Source organism: Chamaea fasciata, unplaced genomic scaffold (assembly GCF_029207755.1).
Source record: "Chamaea fasciata isolate MVZ Bird 193981 ecotype frontalis unplaced genomic scaffold, bChaFas1.0.hap1 SCAF_8, whole genome shotgun sequence".
NCBI lineage: Eukaryota > Metazoa > Chordata > Aves > Passeriformes > Sylviidae > Chamaea > Chamaea fasciata.
Window position 1 is genome coordinate 19081708 of NW_027094093.1, and position 19986 is coordinate 19101693.

General features: G+C 36.3%; 1 protein-coding gene across 7 annotated transcripts; it reads right to left on the reverse strand.

The window, feature by feature from the left end:
* Positions 1-630: 630 nt before the first annotated feature.
* Positions 631-19642, reverse strand: DCAF17 (DDB1 and CUL4 associated factor 17). 7 transcript variants are annotated; one of them, XM_066189955.1, is made up of 14 exons: positions 18217-18293; positions 17261-17375; positions 16258-16348; positions 15195-15337; positions 14309-14387; positions 13689-13778; positions 11469-11576; positions 10862-10967; positions 7366-7508; positions 5893-6002; positions 5419-5506; positions 3779-3874; positions 2342-2404; positions 631-1466 (listed from the first exon to the last, which is right to left on the reverse strand). In XM_066189955.1, exons 1-14 carry the CDS (start codon positions 18263-18265, stop codon positions 1341-1343), a joined length of 1407 nt encoding a protein of 468 aa, XP_066046052.1. In that variant the 5' UTR covers positions 18266-18293; the 3' UTR covers positions 631-1340. The 7 variants fall into 7 exon arrangements, with proteins under 7 accessions (XP_066046052.1, XP_066046050.1, XP_066046053.1 ...); XM_066189953.1 differs by lacking the exon at positions 17261-17375 and adding an exon at positions 19551-19642 and having other exon boundaries at positions 633-1466; positions 2249-2404; positions 18217-18320; XM_066189956.1 differs by having other exon boundaries at positions 633-1466; positions 3791-3874.
* Positions 19643-19986: the final 344 nt, after the last annotated feature.

The window sequence follows — 19986 nt, forward strand, 5'->3', positions numbered from 1 at the left end:
TTTATTTCTACTGTTGTTTCATTATCTTTTTAAAAGTCCTTTTTGTGTTGTTTTTTCTTTCCACAATTGAAATTCACATTTTCTTTTGCATTACATGTTCTTAAAAAACTCACAATAGAAAATTTTTATCATTTTTCTAGGAGTCTTCTCTATGGCATCACCTAGAATGAACCATGTTATTTAGTAAAGCCTGGAGCAAAAAGAAATATTTGCATTTAGAGTTAACATGCTTGTGATCTCAGTGATGTTAGTGAGTTCTGTTTTGATGAGCTATGCTCCTGAGCCCATCTTTGGCTTGCATTTGGAAAAACTTTATCACCATGAAGTCTAAAGCCTGTGTTTTGTTGTTGTGGGTGTTTTTTAATTTAAAATGAAAGCTTTCACTCTGCAGATTCTGAATATACTACATAGAATTCCAGTGTATCAGACAGGCTGCACACAGTAATAAGGGTGAACAGTTGGGAGCTTTGGCTCAGTCTGAACAGCTCCTGACCCTTAACAGGGTCAGGCAGAGAACTGCTTGGAGAGATACATATATATATATATATATATGTATAAAAAATATATATATGTAAAAACATATAAAATATCTATTTAAAAGACAGTAAAATACATGATTTATTAGTATTTCCCTTTAAACCAAAACATACACAACCAGAAAATCTGAGTGATTTTATTTCTCACACAAAACCAAGAGAAGGACTTTGTCTAAGTGGTTTAATGGTAACACTACAATTTTCATACTACATACAAAATTTATCCTAGATAATTTTACGTACTTTGATTAATTAGCAGTTTGTATTAGAGTTGCATAGGTAAAACTATATCAGACAGATCACTGCAGATGGTAGATAATAAGTAAGTCCACATCTTTCTCCTTGATGTCCAGTATTTCAACCCTATTGCTGAAGAGAAGCAATAAATGCTGCATCTAGCATTAATGATGAACTGCTGAATACATGAAAAGCCATGATGAACTACAGGCAAGCGTACAGTGTCACAAAGAAAAAAAGAAACAAGACCTTATGTAGTAATAGTACAAAATGTTAAGATTAACTCCAGCCAGAAAAACAGTAGCTGACTACTATGTATGGAGTCCTTAAACAGCATCCAAAAGTCTCTGTAGCTGGTGTCTATGGCTTAAATATATACAAAAGTTCTCCCTCCTTTTTTATTTTACAAAACCCTTTCTGTTTTTTTTCATACATTAAGAATCATGATCTTCTGTGGTATCCTTAAATAGCATCCAAAAGTCTCTGTAGCTGGTGTTTATGGCTTAAATATATACAAAAATTCTCCCTCCTTTTTTTACTAAACACTTCCTGCTTTTTTTTAGAGCATTAAGAATCATCATCTCTTGCAGTATCACATACCATTTGGTAAACATAACAACTGAATCTCCTGTTAGGCTTCTGTTCTATATGTAATACAAGGTCTTTGTCAAAGTAAACTTCATGACTGTAAGTCTGAAATGAGAGAAAAAAAAAAGTTCAGATTGCAGTCTCTATTTTCATAACTCGTTAATATGTGTATCATTTTCCATGTGGAACAAAAAATATTTAACAGTGGTAAACTCCATGATCAGGCAGAAATTTTATGTGGATACACAGAGATTACTCTTCCAGATGAAGGACAGAATTTTAAAACTTCGAGAGGTTTCTCTCATCCCTATTTTAGGTATCTAAGTTCAGAGCATCTGATTTAAAGATCACAAGTTGCCTATGCAGTCAATGATAAAAGAGTTGTAACAGTGCTGAAAATTTCAGACCATCTAAGTTGGATGTCCACCTAAACTTGGACTCTATGAACAGCCCATTTCACCTCCCCAAACATTATATACAGTGAGGTCCATGCTTCATTTTGTGCATGAGTACTTCAAGTTAAACTAGGGAGACTATTTACAAGTTGTAAAGTTAGTCTGGTGTAACTAGCCATGGAGTATTTAAGTTGATAAATACTTCAGAAATGCATTAAGGACAACAGTTACCCAATCAAAAAAAACCAAAACAAAGCCCAAACAAATCAACCAACAACAGCAAAAAAAATCACAATTTCAAATAATGGAGATTTTCAGGTAAATTAACTACTGTCTGGTGTAGTACTTACAGTTTTAGAGTTGTAATTATTTTGTGCAAATCTCATGCCTTTGCAACACTACTTATATATCTGCTTTAAATCTGAACAAAAGTGATATGTAAATGACTATGGGGAAGAGACAGTGGGAACAAAAGACAAGAATTTTCCTCACCACATCCCAGGACTCCTTCAATGGAATACTCTTAAGTAGAATCCCATGTTCATTGCAATGAAAGTCAAGGTGAGCTCTTCCATCTGCTCCTACCTGAGTAACTGCCACAGTGGATAATAAATCCAATTCATCTTCATAGTCCACAATTTTGAATGTCTTAGGAAAAAACAAAACCTCAAGTTTACAAATCAAACATAAATTCACATCTCCCTCTATCTAAATTGCATAGCTCTTTTTTCTTCATGTGAAAGCAGAATTGGGCAAATTCTAGTTCCTAAGTTTTCTTATGTGAAAGAAAACTTTGGGAGCCCAGTACCTAAGAGGCATTTTTCCCAACGTGAGTTGTCAGAGTATTTCAGCAGAATTCCTTAAGCAGGAGAAAAGAAAGTGATGTTCTGAAAAATCCCAATGTGCAAGTACATGTATTTTATATGTAGCATACAGGAAATAGAAAAAAAGTACTTCTAAAGTGCCCAAAGAAGTATATTTAGGCTCTTGAAGAAGAGATGTTAAGAGACAATGTAGCTTTAAACCATCATTGGTTTTGAGGGAATGGGTACGTTCGAGTAATTCCATGAGTGTCTGTATATTCTGTTCAGTTCTCTCTCTTGCTCCACAGATCATATGTCAGTGAGGAACTGACACCAAAAAGTGAAGATAGTTCACAATCTTCATTGCCTTTATCTCACTGTGACATACTTTTTAAATTCAAGCCAGTCTTTTTCTTCCATAATGTAAAAACATTTACTGGAATCACAAGTAAAGTGTAACATCAGGAAAAAAAAATAGTGTGAAATTATTTTTATTATGGTTAAAAGAGAAAGCTAATAGAAATAAACTGCAGAGTCTTAAGGGTTATACTGACTGTGCTGTATTTTTACCATAGTAAAATCTATTTCTTCAGAATAAAGAATAGGAGTGACTGCCAGAAACTGATGAATTTTACTTGTTATGCTTATGTCAATTACAGATCCAGCTCTGGAGAGAGAGCTAAAAAGTATTTTTCATAACCATTTAAAACTCAAGTGGTGTTTTCATTCTTAAGAAGCAGTTACTTAAAGGAGAAATGTTAAATACCTTATCCTGCAATAGAATCAAAGTAACTGAGAGAGAAAAATAAAGTTTAGATATATTATAAAAAAGACAGGAGGATCCTAAAGCATAAGAAAAGAAAAAGTTTCTTTCATTTCATAAAATGCTTTGTAAGAAATGTTCAAAGTAGATATTTAAATGGAGAAAAGAGTAATGGTTTGTCACATTACCATATCTTTTCTGTGCCATTCAAGGCACATGGAGCTATGGTATTGTGGGGCATAAGGTCATTTCTTGAATGAAAGAAAAAATACAAAGCTCACATGTCAACCAAGGAGAAAAGATGATGAACAGCATGTGAAGCAATTGCAAGAAGACAAAGAGAAGAGGAATAAAGAAGTCAAGGATAAACACAGCTAATGGTTACACCTACTCCACCTAAAACAAGAAGAACTTCTGGCTAGCTAAACACTGAAATAATCCATGAAGTGCTCTTACAGCATCAGTTACCTCTTGTTCTGGGTCATCATCCAGCAAGGTGAAACGCTTTTTCACCACTCGACCAGAAGCTGTTACAGTAACACTGTTGTTCACCTTTGGAGAAACATAAAAAAGTGTCTCTAGACTTCGGAGCAATTTAGTTTCCATCGATTTGACAATGTATCTGTTTAATACATTTTGCTTTCTGACCTAGCTACACACAGCCCTGGTGCTGCTGTTTTCTTTTTGAGTTCGCCAACTTGGTGACTTTAGTTGAGATGTTGTTATTTTTTATTCTTATTCAGAGGTGTCCCACAGAGGTGGCAACAGTTCTCAGCTACCATAATTTTTTGATCAGAAGTGACTAGAACCAAGCTGCTGGCATGAGAATTAAGACTGCTAAATCACCACCATTTTTTTTCCCTAAACTTTTACTTCCAGAAGATGGGAAAAGTAGTATCTTAAACACCATGTCTGCTTCCACTGGGCTTCATTACCCCAGAAATATTTAAAAATAGGCTATCACTGTCTTAATAGAAGTCAAAAGGAATAAGCACAGTGCAGGCAGGATTCGAACTCATATTTGTCTCCTCTTACTGTAATAGCAGTTACCTACACAACTCTCAAAAAGCAGTATGGCAAGTTATTAGATGACCTGGCATTTAGTTTTTGAATTCAGTGCAGGTTTTCTTCTTGAGTTTGGGTAGATTTTTAATACACAAACCTTTTTTCTTGTAAAAGCTTAAAAATTAGCATCACAGATTCACAGGCATTTTACAGTATTCAAACTATAAAAACTTGCTTTTAGCTAAGACATAACCTTGTCTGCTAATTCAAAATGAATCAAAGTTACAGGCACTACCTAGAATTTTTTCACATGTGCTCTTTAACCTTTTTGACATTAGATTGTCTTTGTGATTCTATATCACAGAAGACTTCATGAAACAACGGAGGTGATTTAAGAGCTCAGTTCTACCAGGGGTTTTAAATCATCCTCTCACACTTGATTCCACCTTTCTACACTCTTCTGATGCACTGATGACTCAATCCTGTTCTGCTCCACTTCAGCAAAACAAGCAAGCAGAAAGTACTCACCTTTTCTGCCAGGTTATTATTCTGTTATTTTAGTGCACTGATTTGGCTCACCAAAGGTCAGATGAATGCCAAACTTGTCACAAGAGAATGACAGGTGTGCACAGCCAGGAAAAGGAAGGGACTTTTGGAAGCAATGTAGTGTCTTTGTTGTCTTATGAAGAATTACCCCTAAGTTATGACAGACTTGAAACATTTCTAGCAGTTGTATGATCAACTTACCTGAGCACCAGAGATGCACACAATTATCACTGGGTGGCACCTTCATTTTAAGGAAATCTGTCACCATCTTTTAAATATGTGTTATATCCATGATACATGGTTACACTGCACACCTTAAAGAATGCTGAAAACTAAAGAAAAGACTGGAAGTTTCAGAAATCTATTCTGGAAGTGTTACTGTTTTCAAAATTCTTTTCATACTGCTTAAAGTCCAATGAAGACAGAGAATGTCTTTTAAAAAACTTTGGATAAAGCCCATAAAAACACACTGATTACTCAAATATGCAAACCCCCTGTTTATAAAGCTCAAAATCACACATTGTCATCTCAGACACTAAACTCACACAGTTTTCTCTGTTGGCTACAATCGTAAAATCTTCTGCAATCTCCATTTGATCTGCATGATTTTTAACTTCCTTAAGCTTTAAGACTCTACAAAAGAAACAAATTACAAAGTAAGTAATGTATTCTAATCTGCTCACTATGACATTTCTATATATTTTAGTCTAGTACATTAAAACATTGTAAATAAACAAAATACTAATTAATTATTTTTGTAATTTATGTTTATCAGTGAAATTTTGACACAGTGGTCCTTGAGTATTTTTTCATACCAAAATCTAAACTGTGGCCTCTAGTGCACACATTTATCACACAGAAATCTGCAGATTTTTCTAGAAGAACTTTTGATTCTGACAAATTAATAGATTTTACAATTTCTATAGTCTAAAGAGTGTTTGGGCCTGCAAATTGTCAGACTTTATGCAGTTATGTAACTTCTCTAATGAATCAAAGATTTGAGTAAAAAAGGCTCATACTTTATCAAATTTGGTCCCACGTGGATTATTCTACCTGACATATCTGGGTGGAAATATATCCAGTCAGGTTCAAGTGAACAGCATTTCATATCCTGTATGCCATTTTTTGCCTGAAGAAGAAAAGGAAAGCTTAGAATATTAGTACTTTGGAAGTCTCACAGATCTAATTAAAGAGGAAATACTGAGCTCCTCACTATATACCTCTGGAGGCTTTAAAGTATTGCTCCTAAACATGACCAGAAAGGATGGCAGTGGAACAACAATAAAAAAGACTCCGTTCCAATTCTCAAGATATTCAGTGGAGCAGTTTTGAGATTTTTAATATGCAATAAGCAATAACCTTGTACCTTAGCTATATATTGTCCTATCTCTCCTGAAACTAAGCAGAATGAAGATTTAACCTACAGTGTGCAAACACTTCAACAATTCCAGATATTTGAGTATCCAAGACATGGGATGTGTCAAGATATGCAACAAAAATTAGGACAGAGTTTGACTCGAGCTTCAAACCTCAGGCTTAGCTCTTTTGTGCTAATTATATGTGGAGCATGTAAGCCTGGAATGCCTTGTGATTTCAGCAATAAGATGCAAGCCAGTCAATATCTTGAGATTTTGGCAGTGGCTTTCTGTTGTTAAATTTAGCTGACATCAATCATTCAAATTGCCAGATATATGAACCCACATAGAAAAAAACAGATGGAAAGGATTCTGCAAGTCCACTTGAATCAAAATTGATCTTCAGCTACAATTGTGAAACCTCAGTTTTGAAAATAAGATAGGAGGGACATAATAGATCAGGCAAGCAAAAGAGATAAGGCCATTTACAGGTGAGACTTATTTAGTCAAGAAAGTCTGAACAGGCTCAGAAGTTGAAATACAGAATGATCTTCAGATCAATTCCAGATTAAAAATAAAAGCTGAGATGGAGGGTTCACACAAAATAGTATTCACATGATAAATAGTACATAAAAATAATTAGGAACAGATTAAACTAATAAAACCTTTCTAGGGGCAGAAGGGGATTAAACTGAGAAATCAAATCTTTTTAGGGAGAGAGAGAAGGTACAAGTCAAAGATAAAACTACAAATATTAAGGACATTTATTCTGCAATATCTTAAAATCTAAAATAATTCTGTAGTCAGCATTTAGTAGGCTGACTAGTCAGAAGTGCATTAGGATGTTACCATGCAAGGAAACAGGTGATGAGACTTAACTTTTAAGTCATGAATACAGTGCTGTGTAGCTCTGACAGCACTACTATTGTATTGGAATGAAGGAAATACAAGAAGCAGTAGTGACTCAGAAGAAAGTATTTTACACATGACTCCATGGGATAGCTAATTTGATACTGGGGTGAGCCCTGTAAAAGCACTGCATTGGTAAACAAAGGTATTATAGCCTACTCAGAGTAAGAGATGAAGACAAACATAATACACATTAATTTCAGAGAAGCCACTTTCTGGATATATTACCAAAGCATTGTCTTTCAGAGAACAAATATGGAAGACTCCTTTATGTTTTTTCTTGTTAGGTGTGATGATATAGTGCCAAGGGTAACCTCCAATTTGAAAGGCATTCTCCAGAGAAGATGCTTCAAATAGCAAAGGTGGGGTATCTGCAAATATTTGGTAACGTTAACACCATTAGTAGCAGAGTAATCACAATTCCATTGATCCTTACAATTCTAAATTCCAATAAAGCTACTAATTCTTCAGAACTTTTGAAGATTGGTGGAAACACATTGGCTATGAACTCTTTTCTAGCACCAGCTATGCTACCTCACCCAGCATCCAGGTGCATATCTGCAGTTCCCTCTGGAGGGTTACTGCCTTTTCAGATCTTGATGCTGAATACTCTTCCAATACCTTTAACTTATGGGCAAAGACACAGCAAATAATTAAAATTATTCCAGCTCATCTGATTGAGAAAGGATGTACATGCACAGATCAAAGACCATATAAAAATGGTCACTATGCTCTTGGGAAAAACAATGATAAATAACTGGAAACAGCAAGCAGCAACCTCAAATAACAGAATTCAATGCAGGATATAATATTCAGATTCTGCTTTCTCCTTTTGTGTAAGACAACAAAATAGTGTGGACCACAATGGATGTAATCTGTAGCTGAGTTCATAAAAATCAATCAAAATATAGAATTTTTTGCAATTAAGGGCAAAGGATATCTCATTTTCCTTTCAATTCAGTTGGGATAAATTACTGAGATGTACTAGGCCATTAGTACATGTGTTCTGTTTACTAAATGAGAGGCATCTTTGAATGAAATGGACTGCACTGAACTTTACAGCTTCTGCCAACTAGCTAAATTTAAGCAATTTCTACAGCTGCTATAAGTAAATCAATTTTAGACTGAAGATCAGCTCTTTCTAACAGTACAGAGAAAATCTGGGGAAAAAACTGACAAAATGTGGAGAAAATCTGCAATTACAAGGGGAATTTAAACAGGCAGAATATAAAAACCCAAACTGAATTAGTGCAAGGAGAACATGGGTTGTATCTGGACTTTGAGTCCCAAAGGTCTTATCCAAATTTTGACTTGTTCTTATCCTGCTTTGTGTGGATAATTGTCCTAATGCCAATGGTGCTGTCACATGACATCAGATATTATGTTTATGGAGTGCTTCTCTTCTCTTCCTTTGTTCATGTTTCCATCAATTTAGCCATTTAGGATTTGGAGTGACAGAGGAAATGGGAGATTCTGTGCAAGAGATAACAAACTATAGGTTATAATAAACTCTGCTGGAAATGTAGAGAATGTTGAAGATGGAAGCATAAGCAAAGGACCTACTGATATTAAAATCCATCAGAAAATGAAAAATGAGTTAAGAAAGTCTGTGACATTTTACCCAAACAATTTTTTAAATAAAGCTTATATATCAAGGTGCCTCAAAAATTCTGGTAGATGGACTAAATGATACAATTAAATGTATCTCAATAGTATATCAATACTGAGTAGTAGAGGCTGCTTGAAAAATATGCCTTTCCTTTTGTGTTCATTTAGCAAAGATTTGCAAGATTGTAGCCACCTAAACCGCTGTGATAATGTGATTCTGCTGCCTCAACTCCATCTTTCCCGTTGTATGTCGCTTCTCTTGTTGCTTAACACCTCCTGTTTTATCGTTTGCAAGTCCTTTCCCAAGTCTTGCCAGTTTTCAATCTCCAGTTGAACTTCTTTGTCCACTTCCTTTAAACTCTGCAAACTTATCTAAACAAAGTTGTTCCTGGCAGCACTAACAAGTGTTTGTTCTAAATGCAAATAAAACCAAAGAAACAACAACAACAAGAAAAGGTTTCTACAAAGCATCCTTCTCCTCGCTTTTTTTCTGAAATTACTGTATCAGCTAACAATAAAGCAAACTACAGTTTTAAGTTCTGGGCCATTCAGAAAATCACACACTGTGACCAAAATCAATTCCTCACCAGTTAAGAGCTGTAGCATAGTACATCTTAGCCTGTAAATTTTGATCTCTAGACCCTTCCTTTTGGGTACCTCACCCCATAAAAACAAGTACTGTAATAATGCCCATCCCTTCAGGCAATTTCCATAAGGAGGCTAGAACTTAAGTAAGAAAGAAAATTACACACAGTTAAATTATAGTAAATACAAGGCTGCACTCTGAAACTGTTAAGATCTTGCTCAAATGCTGAAGCATTTGCCCATCTCCTTCTTAAATGAAAACAACTCAAAAACCACAGGAATGCAAGTATTTGCAAAAAGCAAGCATGAAAAATGTATGTCATGGGTTCAAAACTTCCCAACCACAAATTCCTGAATATGATTACAGATCAGAAAGGTTTTCTCCAGGACACTGGTTTTAAATCTCAAAACTAAAAACAACAATGATCTACAAGCCATGAGATCGAATCTTCCTATTAAAGTTCCCACAGCAGGTTTCCACAGGCCCCTAACATTAAATGGTGGTTTCACAGATTGAGATAGAGAGAAAAATGGAGGAAGATTTCCCTTTGCAAAAACTGAGAAATTGAATGCAGCAGCCTATTGCTTTGTTTTGATAAAACATAACTTTACTGTGTAAGACTGTATTTTATCTTTGTGTACTCTCTCATTTTTATGTAAATCTGGATTGAGTTGTCTCATTATCTGACACTGAAAAAAACAAAAAGGTATTTTTACGTGGAAAATTACCTGAAAAAAAATATTTAATACAGAAACTTTCAAAATAAATAAATAAATAAATGCATTCATTGATATTTGTGAAACCAACCTTTTAAATTTTTTTAGATGCCTGAGGTGTAAGCTTGTGAGAATGTACTTTTAAAGTAAGAAAAGAAATTTCAAAAGAATTCTCAGGCTTTGCCCATTCATTAAGATTCTTAGCACCAAATTCTGTAAACTCAAGTGCACCAACAGAAGCCACTGTTGGCTTTTAGAGAAAGAAGTCGTTACATAATGCAGAACATTTATAAGTTAATGATTTGAGGTATTAGAATTGTTTTTAATAATTTGTTCTCTTCTCAGGAATTCATTTTACTAAAACTGGCCCATTTCTGACAACCTAGAATGTCAAAATGCAAGTCAGACAAATTGTATTCAGTCTCTCTGAATTTCCTCTGCAAGTTAGAGTAAATGTTCTCACATCTTTTGCTTACATACCATTGACTGTTTCTGGGTGCTACTAACAGCTATCCTAGTCCTTCCTCTTTCTCAAGAGCAATTGCATCTCAGAAATAAAGAAAGGGGTTTCCATTTCATGCATTGATTATGAAGTTTTTCAGATAGCTTAGTTGCTCTAACAGTTTTCTTGGTGTCCTATATAATTATCACTGTAATTAGAAGTAAAGCAAAGTGCATTTTACTATAATGTAAATCCAGAAATACAGCTACAGCACAATATGATCACAGTAATTTTAGTATTTTTCTTAGTGTGAAATAAGCCACAATCAATCCATACAAGCCACAGTCAAGCCAATATAAAGATCGTAATTACCTGTTATTTTAATGTTACATGGAAGACCAAATGGATACTTTCCTACAATTCCCACCTGACCATTCCAGTTGAATTCTTGTCCCAATTGAAATGGTTGTTCCATGAACTAAAATAACACAGAACAATTCAGCTTTACAGATGCATATTTACTTGCTGTTTATTTGTACTCTCTACTACTACTGCATTCTTAATCTTGTTAGATACTGCTTGAGGTCTCATTTTTGAATTAATGTTTGATTTTTGATTGGAAGGATATAAATTCACAAGTCTAACTGCAGTTCTCTTTGAGATCAAACTTCCCCATGCCCACCAGTTTCTGGCCTTAATGATCATCTCCAACTACAGACTAGGTGTGTAGAGAGAAGCCCATCTGGTGTAACATTTACATAACTCCCCAGGAGTGCCTGTCTGACCCTGGATCTCTTATGTTTTGCCACCTGTAACTGTTGCAAGTAATTTTTCTGATAGTGTATCCATCTGTATCCTCTGACCTTAAATAGATCTAGGCAGGAACCTACATACCTCATGTGCTTCTGTAGAGTACCTGAATATTTGACTTGTTACCCAAAAATAGCACGGACTGTATGAAAACTCTTTATTTCATTACCTGTTCCAAAATTGCCTTGAAGTTATAGAGTCTGACCAGACCCATGCTGTACATTACAATCAAGATTCCATTAGAAACAGCAACATCTGTCACACTATTACCAAAAATCTGGAATAAAATGAAATAAAAAATATTCTATTGGAGAAGAAATATTTGAGATAAAACACAAATAACTGATATTGTGTCCTTGATTTTGCAATCACTTTATTATTTTTATTCTGATCAAACTATGATCAGTGTTCAAGTTCAGATTTTCTGTAACTCATCAGTTCTGCTGAGTTGCTTTAATCCATTGCACTGCAGTAACAACTAAAGTTACATTAGTCATATTCTGCAAGCAGATTAATGCTCTAATTAATTGTCAGTATATCTTCATATCATGCTACCCAGTTATTATCATACATGAATAGATTATATTGTTCATCATCCCACAGGAATGTTAGTAAAACTAGCAACTAGATCTAGAAGTCCTGATTTCAGATCTTCTGTTCTTTCTTCACCCCCTGGGTAAAATACTAGTCTAATCACAACTCTATGAGTGCATACAGCTGTACTAAAACTACATTATCCAGCTGTCACAGAGTACAGGGTTCTCTCTGAATCCAAATTAGACATATACATGAGAAGCTGACTCATCTTTTTTAATAATTATGCAGTATTCATTTGTGCCACTGTTTAACACATCACTGAGCAAACCTCACAAACTAATTCTTAATATTTAATTAGTTCCAATATGTGAAGTTGATAGAATTTTTTTAAACAGATATGGTTGAAAATGTAGATTCCTTTAATCTGACTGACTTTGTGAAAAAGTAATTAAACCAGTTAAAACAGGCTTAAAACCAACGAAAAACTAAAGAAACCCAGAAACTGTAAGACACCTACATCTCAACACTACCAGCGGTTTTGTGATCTGTTTGGTTCTGAAAGATATATTCACTCCTTTTGCCTTTTTTTTTAGTTTTATGGCTCTTTCTCAATACATTTGTTAGCTTAGGTCTCAGTGTCTTTCAGACACAAACTCTAATATTCTTCCAACCCCAAAGCCTCCTTTCTATCCTTGAGACCTCAGCCACTCTGAACTCAGAATGGATTGTGGTATACCATCTCAGTAAAGCTGAGGCATGAGGTGCATTCCGCAGCCTTAAGCAGTAACACTAACCCCAACTCCAACCTAACAGTTCCATTCCACTGATCTGGCTCAGCTCTGGCACTGCCTTCACTGCTTGCATCTCCTGCTGGGTGTATTCTCACATCCCAAATGCTGCCCCTTCCATTACAGTTTTGACAATTTCTCTGATGAGTACTCGGTACAGACCCAGCCCAAGAAGTGCTCTTTCACATGTTTTGCCTGCTATGACCACGATGAATCTGGCATGCCATTCCTAATCAGATTGAGAATACCTTTGATACTAGTAATGTTTTTTCCAGTCCTAAATACTAATTTTGAACTAATTTTACTACTAATTTTACACAGTACTCCCAAGCTTTCATGGGCTCAAATGAAAAAGTTTAACCCCCTGCCTTCACTTGCCAGGCCCAATTTCAATTACAGCCTCAACCGAGCACCAGCAAAAACTCCACTTACAGCTCTGGACCCTAAAAGACACTGTACTTCACAGAACCTAAAAGACAGAGTTTGCATGTTTGTACTGTTTCATGTGTAAGCTGATCTAGAGCTTTCTTGACTTAAAATAGAACAGTAAAAATTACAATCTGGCTCAGTTTTTTCTTAAGCATATAAACTTACTTGTAGGTTGTTTGTTCTTGACTGAGAAAGCAAGACGGGTTTACTTTTGTCATTCAGTAACAGTGACGATAAAAGTGTGAAAAATTTGTAGCTGCATATAGAATTAATAGACTATTACTAGGACTGGGTCAGAGGCACAGCTGTCTTTCTTTAAGGAGGTGAATAGAAGTGTACAAACACTTTAGGGTTCCCTAATTCTTATGATTGGTCTAAGAAAAGGCTAAAGTCGTGCTGCATGTCAAAGAGTAACCAGTAACCCAGTAACAGAATCCATTTGTATCTTCTTTTCTGGTCATTAGAATGAAGAATATTTGCCCCAAAGCATCTATTAGACACAAGAACACTGCTGCTAATCAATACTTCATTTACAAGCTGTAAGTATGACTTCTGAAATTCTGAAATAAGTGCCTAAACTACAGCTCTCATAGAACTACATTACAGATTACATAGTATTAGAGAAATTAACTTACCTTTTTGTTTATTTCAAGCATTCCAATGAATGAAAGAGGCAAAACTTGGAATACAGCAAGATAAAACAGTACACTCTGTTGGATTCCTGCCTAGGAAGCAAATATACTGAATATAGTTATTAAAGGTAGGACACCTTTATCTTCTACCGTAATAACCAAGTATAATATCCCCATCTGTCAGAGATCTGACAGCTACAGAAACTGAACTGGGTAGCACCACAGACCTTTTGGGCCTGGTACAGTGAAAGCTGAGGGAGATAAACTCAAGGCAAGAACAGAAGTGAAGACATCATGTCTGGTCACTCTGACCCTCTGACACTGACCTTTGACCAAGGAAGATGCAAGAAGGACTTTGCCAGCCAAAGAGGTAACAAAGGACATTGGTAGTGTAAGAAGAATAATCAGGAGATTGTCTTTCTAAAGGGGACCGGGACAAAGGGGTCTGAGTGGACAATTTTTTACAAACATAGTGACCAATAAATACTCTAAACTATGTCATCAACTGCCTTTACTTTGCTGGCATAAGCAGAGCCCGTGTCAGACAATCGTCGCACCCATCTTTAGGCTTGGAAATTTTTTTTTGATCCATGTCGTAAAAATGACTTTTTCAGCACACTTACCTGCCTTGCTGCTGCAGGGAGCTTATTCTGAGCTGACTTTACAATCATTACCTCCTGAGGAGTATCCCAGCTCAGATACCTATTTATGATAAGAAAGGCTTGTCTTAATCACTTAAAAACCATTTATAAATATATTATTTCACATAAAATATAATCAACTACTACTAAGCACATGCCTGTACCCAGGCCAACTTCAGTATTTGATTTGGAAGAAGTGCTCAAGATGTTTGTTGTTTGCAATAATGCAGAAATCCGTGGAACTAGGAACGACTTATTTAATACAGGATTGTGAGAAAAATTCGGAAAGCATGAATATTCACTATCTTAATTTTTCTCCTTCCCTTCATAATCACCACATTCTTATCCTTCAGCCTAAAGAATTTTTTTTTTCTGAAAACAAAAAAACAAGCAGTTTACCAGAAGCAGTAGCTGCTCTGCTTTAAAAGAGAAATATGGCTACCCTATGGAAAAGAACCTTTACAAATTAAAAACAGCTCAGACTTTGTACATGTTGTTTGTATGTTTGATCAGGTTTGTTTTTCAGCTCTTAAAGTCTTCTTCTGGTATGTTGCCATTGCAATACTAAAGGCTGTAAAGTTGTCAGAGAAAAGCAAATAGTAGGCTAGGGTTTGTGGAACTTGATACCAAATCTGACCCCATAATACTTAAGCAGATGAAATTCTTCTACAGGTAAGAGCATGCGGGAACAGTACTCCAGGTAATGTTCTAGATTAACAAGCCTGCTGTCAGCCATAGGGTAGTACAAAAATACCATGATTCCCCTTCTCCTCTATAGTACTAATCACTGTTAATTATATTAAACTCTCCTTCTCCACTATACTGCTACTGACTGTTAATGATAAAAAGCCTAGTTGTTTTTCAATACCTGAAGAATTTGCAACAGGAACCAGCAAGATACACTTTTTCCAGTACTTCTCCACTATCAGCAGAGAGACGTAGAAGCCAGTTCTGCACTGTCAGGACTATCAGGGAAGCTTTATAATCGGATGGACTCGGTAGCAATTCTCCCTACATTAAAAAAAGGCCATTAGAAAGAAGTTTGTATCAGGAGGATACAAAACATTTCGACACAGTCAGAAGAATATGAAAGTGTCTTGGTTTAGGAAAATACACATTCCTCAAAAAGTGAAGGAGGAAAGCCACCTGCTAATCAGATCAGTATCCTTAAGCTCATGTCTGTGCCAAATAATTACCTATGACATAAATAATCTGTTGTCACACTTTTTCAAGACAGTTACCTTTTCTAGAAAAGACACCCTTTAAAGAATCCTTGCCTTGCAAATATTAACTGCTTATTGATCTAATTGATACCAATCTTGAAGAGAAAATTGTTTAAGTATTTCAAAATAAGACATTCAGTGGTAACTCAACAGTAATTGCTACAAATGGTATTTACACTGCTTTAGTTTTAGGCACGTCAAGGATAGGGCTAATATTTCTAAGCTCTAAGTGGACACTGGGTGAAGGAGAGAAATTATGTAATTATCAGGCAAACAGTAGAACAGTTTTTGGGCAGGGTCGCTTCAACAGGCCTCCAGTGTATCTGCTTTTTGTCTTTTTAAACAGATAGGAAGAAAACTAAAACATCCAGCTACTGTCCTCGCCATTTAAAAAGTAAAGAAAAATATAAATAATTTTGCAAGGAATTAAGAATTAGTTGCATAAGAATAAAAGCACTGGTTTTAAAATCTTCCATGAAAGCTTACAAAAAAAGCATTTGAATGCACTATGGAGAAATTCAGAGAAGTATACCTCTAAATGTTCAGTTAATATAAATAAGGCACGTGTTGCAAACCTTTAATGACCTAACTCCATAAAAACGTTGAGAAAACAGTTTGGAAGAAAAAAGCACTCCATTCTAAATGTTTCATCAAAATATGTTAATTTAGTATTTTGCACATAAATGCTCTAGTAAAAAGTAATCTTACCAGTGGGCATTCCAATAATAAAGCATCTTCTATTTTTTCAGACTTGGCACACTTTGACTTTTGATAAATTAGTCTTGGCTGTTGTGCAATGCTAGAGGAAAATGATTGCTAATCATTAGTCTGTTTTATAGACCACTTTCTATCAACAAGTCATTTCATACAGTTTTATAAATCCTGCGTTCTCCTTAGGCAGGTCAGAAATCTAAACATCGTATTTTTACTTTGTAAATGCACCTGAAATTGCTCTCAAAATAAGGCCTAATAAACAATAGTTAATATAATGTAATATTTAAAAGTTAACCTTCTATAAATCTTTTGGACTGGTTGATTTTTCTTGTTTTTAGTTTTGAGTTTACTTTTACTTTGGGGTTGGTTTTGTTTAAGTAACAACTAAATAGTAACATTCTTGCTCTAGTGATATACATTAAGAAGAAAGCATATTTCAAAAACTAATGATCATCCTGGAATCTTCCCCTCAAGTTCCTCCAATGCTGCCTTTCTTAACAAAGGTGTGGTGTCATGTTCAGATATTGAAAAAAACCCCACCCTTCTAATTAAAATTGATGCTGTTTGGGTTTTGCCTTCTTTCTTTTTATATATTCTCTGTATTCTTCACACATATATTTGTAACTCTGTTACCTATTGTATTAATAGCTTGTTTTCCCAGTACTTTTCCATGGCCTTTCCCTAGGCAGAAATACAAAACAAATTCAAGAGCTCCAAGCCGCTGGAGGGACAAGGCCCAGCGCTCCCTTGGTCCTTCCTGGGAACCAAGGCTGAGAACAACTCTTTGAGATATGTTCTCATGGACAAAGTACAACTCGTGCTGAAGGGGGGCTCCAGAGAAGGGGCTCAACCTAGGGGGGGAATTGGTGCTTGTTATCAATTATGCTAATTTCCCAAAAGCTATACATGTGTACTCATCCCTGTAGGGCTGGGCTTTTATGGGCATCTTTCCATAACTCCCTCTGAAGGCTTCATTAAAGATCCCCTTTTATATTACCTCCTTACTAAAATTATCTTGAGTTTCATTTCCAGGCTAGGAAAAAGGCAGCAAAATAAAAGCTTTGTCCTGTGCAGAGCTTTGCCCTCTGGGAGAGGATGAGACAAAGAAAAACCTGAAAGATGTCAGACAGGTTAACCCAGTACTGAAAATATTCAGACAATGTAGGAATAAAAGCAGATTTAGATCTCAGCTGTGGGTGACAGATAACTTAATTAACTTTTAGTGGTTTACCCTGACAGAGTAGTTTGTCTTTTATATATCATATGACACTATCTCAAAACTGCTCTGTCCACAGCTTCCTCAGCAATGCAGTTCTCCAAGTCCATGCTGCTTCCCTCACAGTAGGGACAGGCAAGGGCAAAGGCAGGTGCACACAGATTTCCTGTCCTCTACCCTACCATGTGCTGCCTCCTAACCTGTGTCTGCAACTGATCATGGAACAGGAAAATATATTAGATTGGAAAACTTATCTACAAAATACATTTGCAAAAACTAGCACATACTGCCGGCTGTACTTTTCCATGGAGCATAATTTACTTATTTTATACAGAAGTTACATAGTACCAAACTTGTTACATAGGCTGATTCTGTATAACACACTCTTTAGCACAGTGCTAGTTTCCAGACTGCAAAGAACTGCTTTGTTTCATTTGGCTTTTTAGTGCAAGACTAGAAAATTATGCTAATTTTCCATTCCTGCTCTGAAAGCTGAGGTTACACAGCACCAGAAAGATCAGGCTTTCTTTTACCAAAGTAGGTGTCACATTAAGATACAACAGCATTTAAATGTAATTCAAAGATTGTAAACCAAAGATTTATCACGTCCTTATTTTTTGTTCCTAAGTAAACTCCATTTAATTCACAGTAGCTATTTGTATGAGTAAAGTTAGCAATATAACACAGGATCAGTCTCAAATGTGTAAGTCAGTACCTCATAACTGTAAATTTATTACCTGGTAATACAGCATTGGTAATTGTCCATGTAAATTCTTCCTCTTTCATATGCAATAGGAGATGCAGAATGAGTTGTCCAAACATTCTTGAATTTAGTACTTTCCTGAAACACAATAGTTTTAACAGTGATGGCTGTTTGTAACAAACTTTGCTTCTGAAAAATATTTTATTTGGCTCCTGCAACTTAGTAACTGAATTAAAAATTTACTGCTGAATACGCAAGAAAGAATCTTACTTGGTTTTTATTAAAAAAATAACAGACCTTTTATAAGAAAATGTTGTCTTTTTTAAAGGTCAAATTAAAATATTTTTAATTAGCTATTATGGACAGCAGGGGTAAGGAATATTTTGTCATTAACTTGCTGGTATTAAAACTGGCAACTAAACTTTCATGGTGACTTTTTAAATCAAGGACTAAACTCCCCAGAATAAAAATATGCAAAGAATTCTTTTATATGATATTCGTTTGACTTATTGAACACCTAATTCCATTGTGCTGGTGGTGTTTGGTGTGAAAGATAGAAAAATGTATTTACAGTTGTTAGCAATAAGCGCCCGAAACTTTAATGAAATAAACTGCTCACATTAAAGTTTCTTGCATGTATTTGATATATCAGGAGCTCTAGACCATTAACAAAGGTTCCAATCTTAGAAAAAAGAAGTGTAAGTCAGACGTACTTATTTTTGTTTCAGGAAACCTTGCATGCCTATTGATCTAGTTACACAGGCAGACACTTCAGCTGACTTCCAATAAATGTATTTTCAATACAAGATAATTGCCAATTCACTTCCACATTCTTTTCTAATGGTTTTCTATCAACTACTGTATGGAAGCAGCAATTGTTTTAACTAAAAAAAAGAGTTCAATTTGTAATTGGTTTAATTCCTATTTTTTCTGTAACATCAGTTTCACTGAGAACTAGGGTTACTTTTACCTGGAAATCTCTGCCGATTATCTTACTATGCGAACTCCTTTCACATTTAACGTGAAGCACTAAGAATTTAAGATTAGTATTAAGCCATCTGAGGGAAATAGGTGATATAAAATCTCATAAAAGCTTATTTTGAACCCAATTATTGGATATAGGAGTTCCTCGGCAGTTTTTGTCCAGCACAGTCCTCATCTACAGTCATCTCGAGGTCTGAGCTTTGTGAAATAAACTTAACCATTACCAACTCGCTTCATCAAAACTGCACCTTTTTTCTCCCCAGATTTGTTCTCCAGCGTGGCCGGGGACCTCTGGAACATCTGGGCTGAGGAATGACACTCAGCCCCTCGGCTGAAAGCCCGAACCCGCAGGGCCGCAGCCAGCGCCGAAACGGAGCCTATTACCTGACACATGATCTTTCTCAGGAGTCCCAGGTTCTTCCTGTGGGCCACACCAGCATCTCTGGCATAGAAGCCGTGGGCCCTGCGGCTGAGGAGGCGGCAGACGTTGTGCACGCCGCACGCCCGGAGGGCGGCCCTGCCCCCGCCGGCGGCCGCCTGCGGGCATACTCGCGGCCCGCGGGGCCGGGTGGCCTTTCTCCCCCGCTCCAGGCTCGCTCTCGGCAGGGCGCGCAGCCTCGCAGGGCCAGGCCCGCGCCGGGTTTATCGCAAACCCCCGCCCTGCCCGGCGAGAGGGAAGGAACGCGAGAAAAGGCCCGAACGGCCTCTTGCTCCTTCACTTCCTAGCGAGGCAAACCGAGGCCTCCCGACGGTGCTCCGCGCCTTCCTCGGCCGCCGCCGCAGCGCCGGTTTCCGCAGACGCCGGGCGGGGACAGCCCTG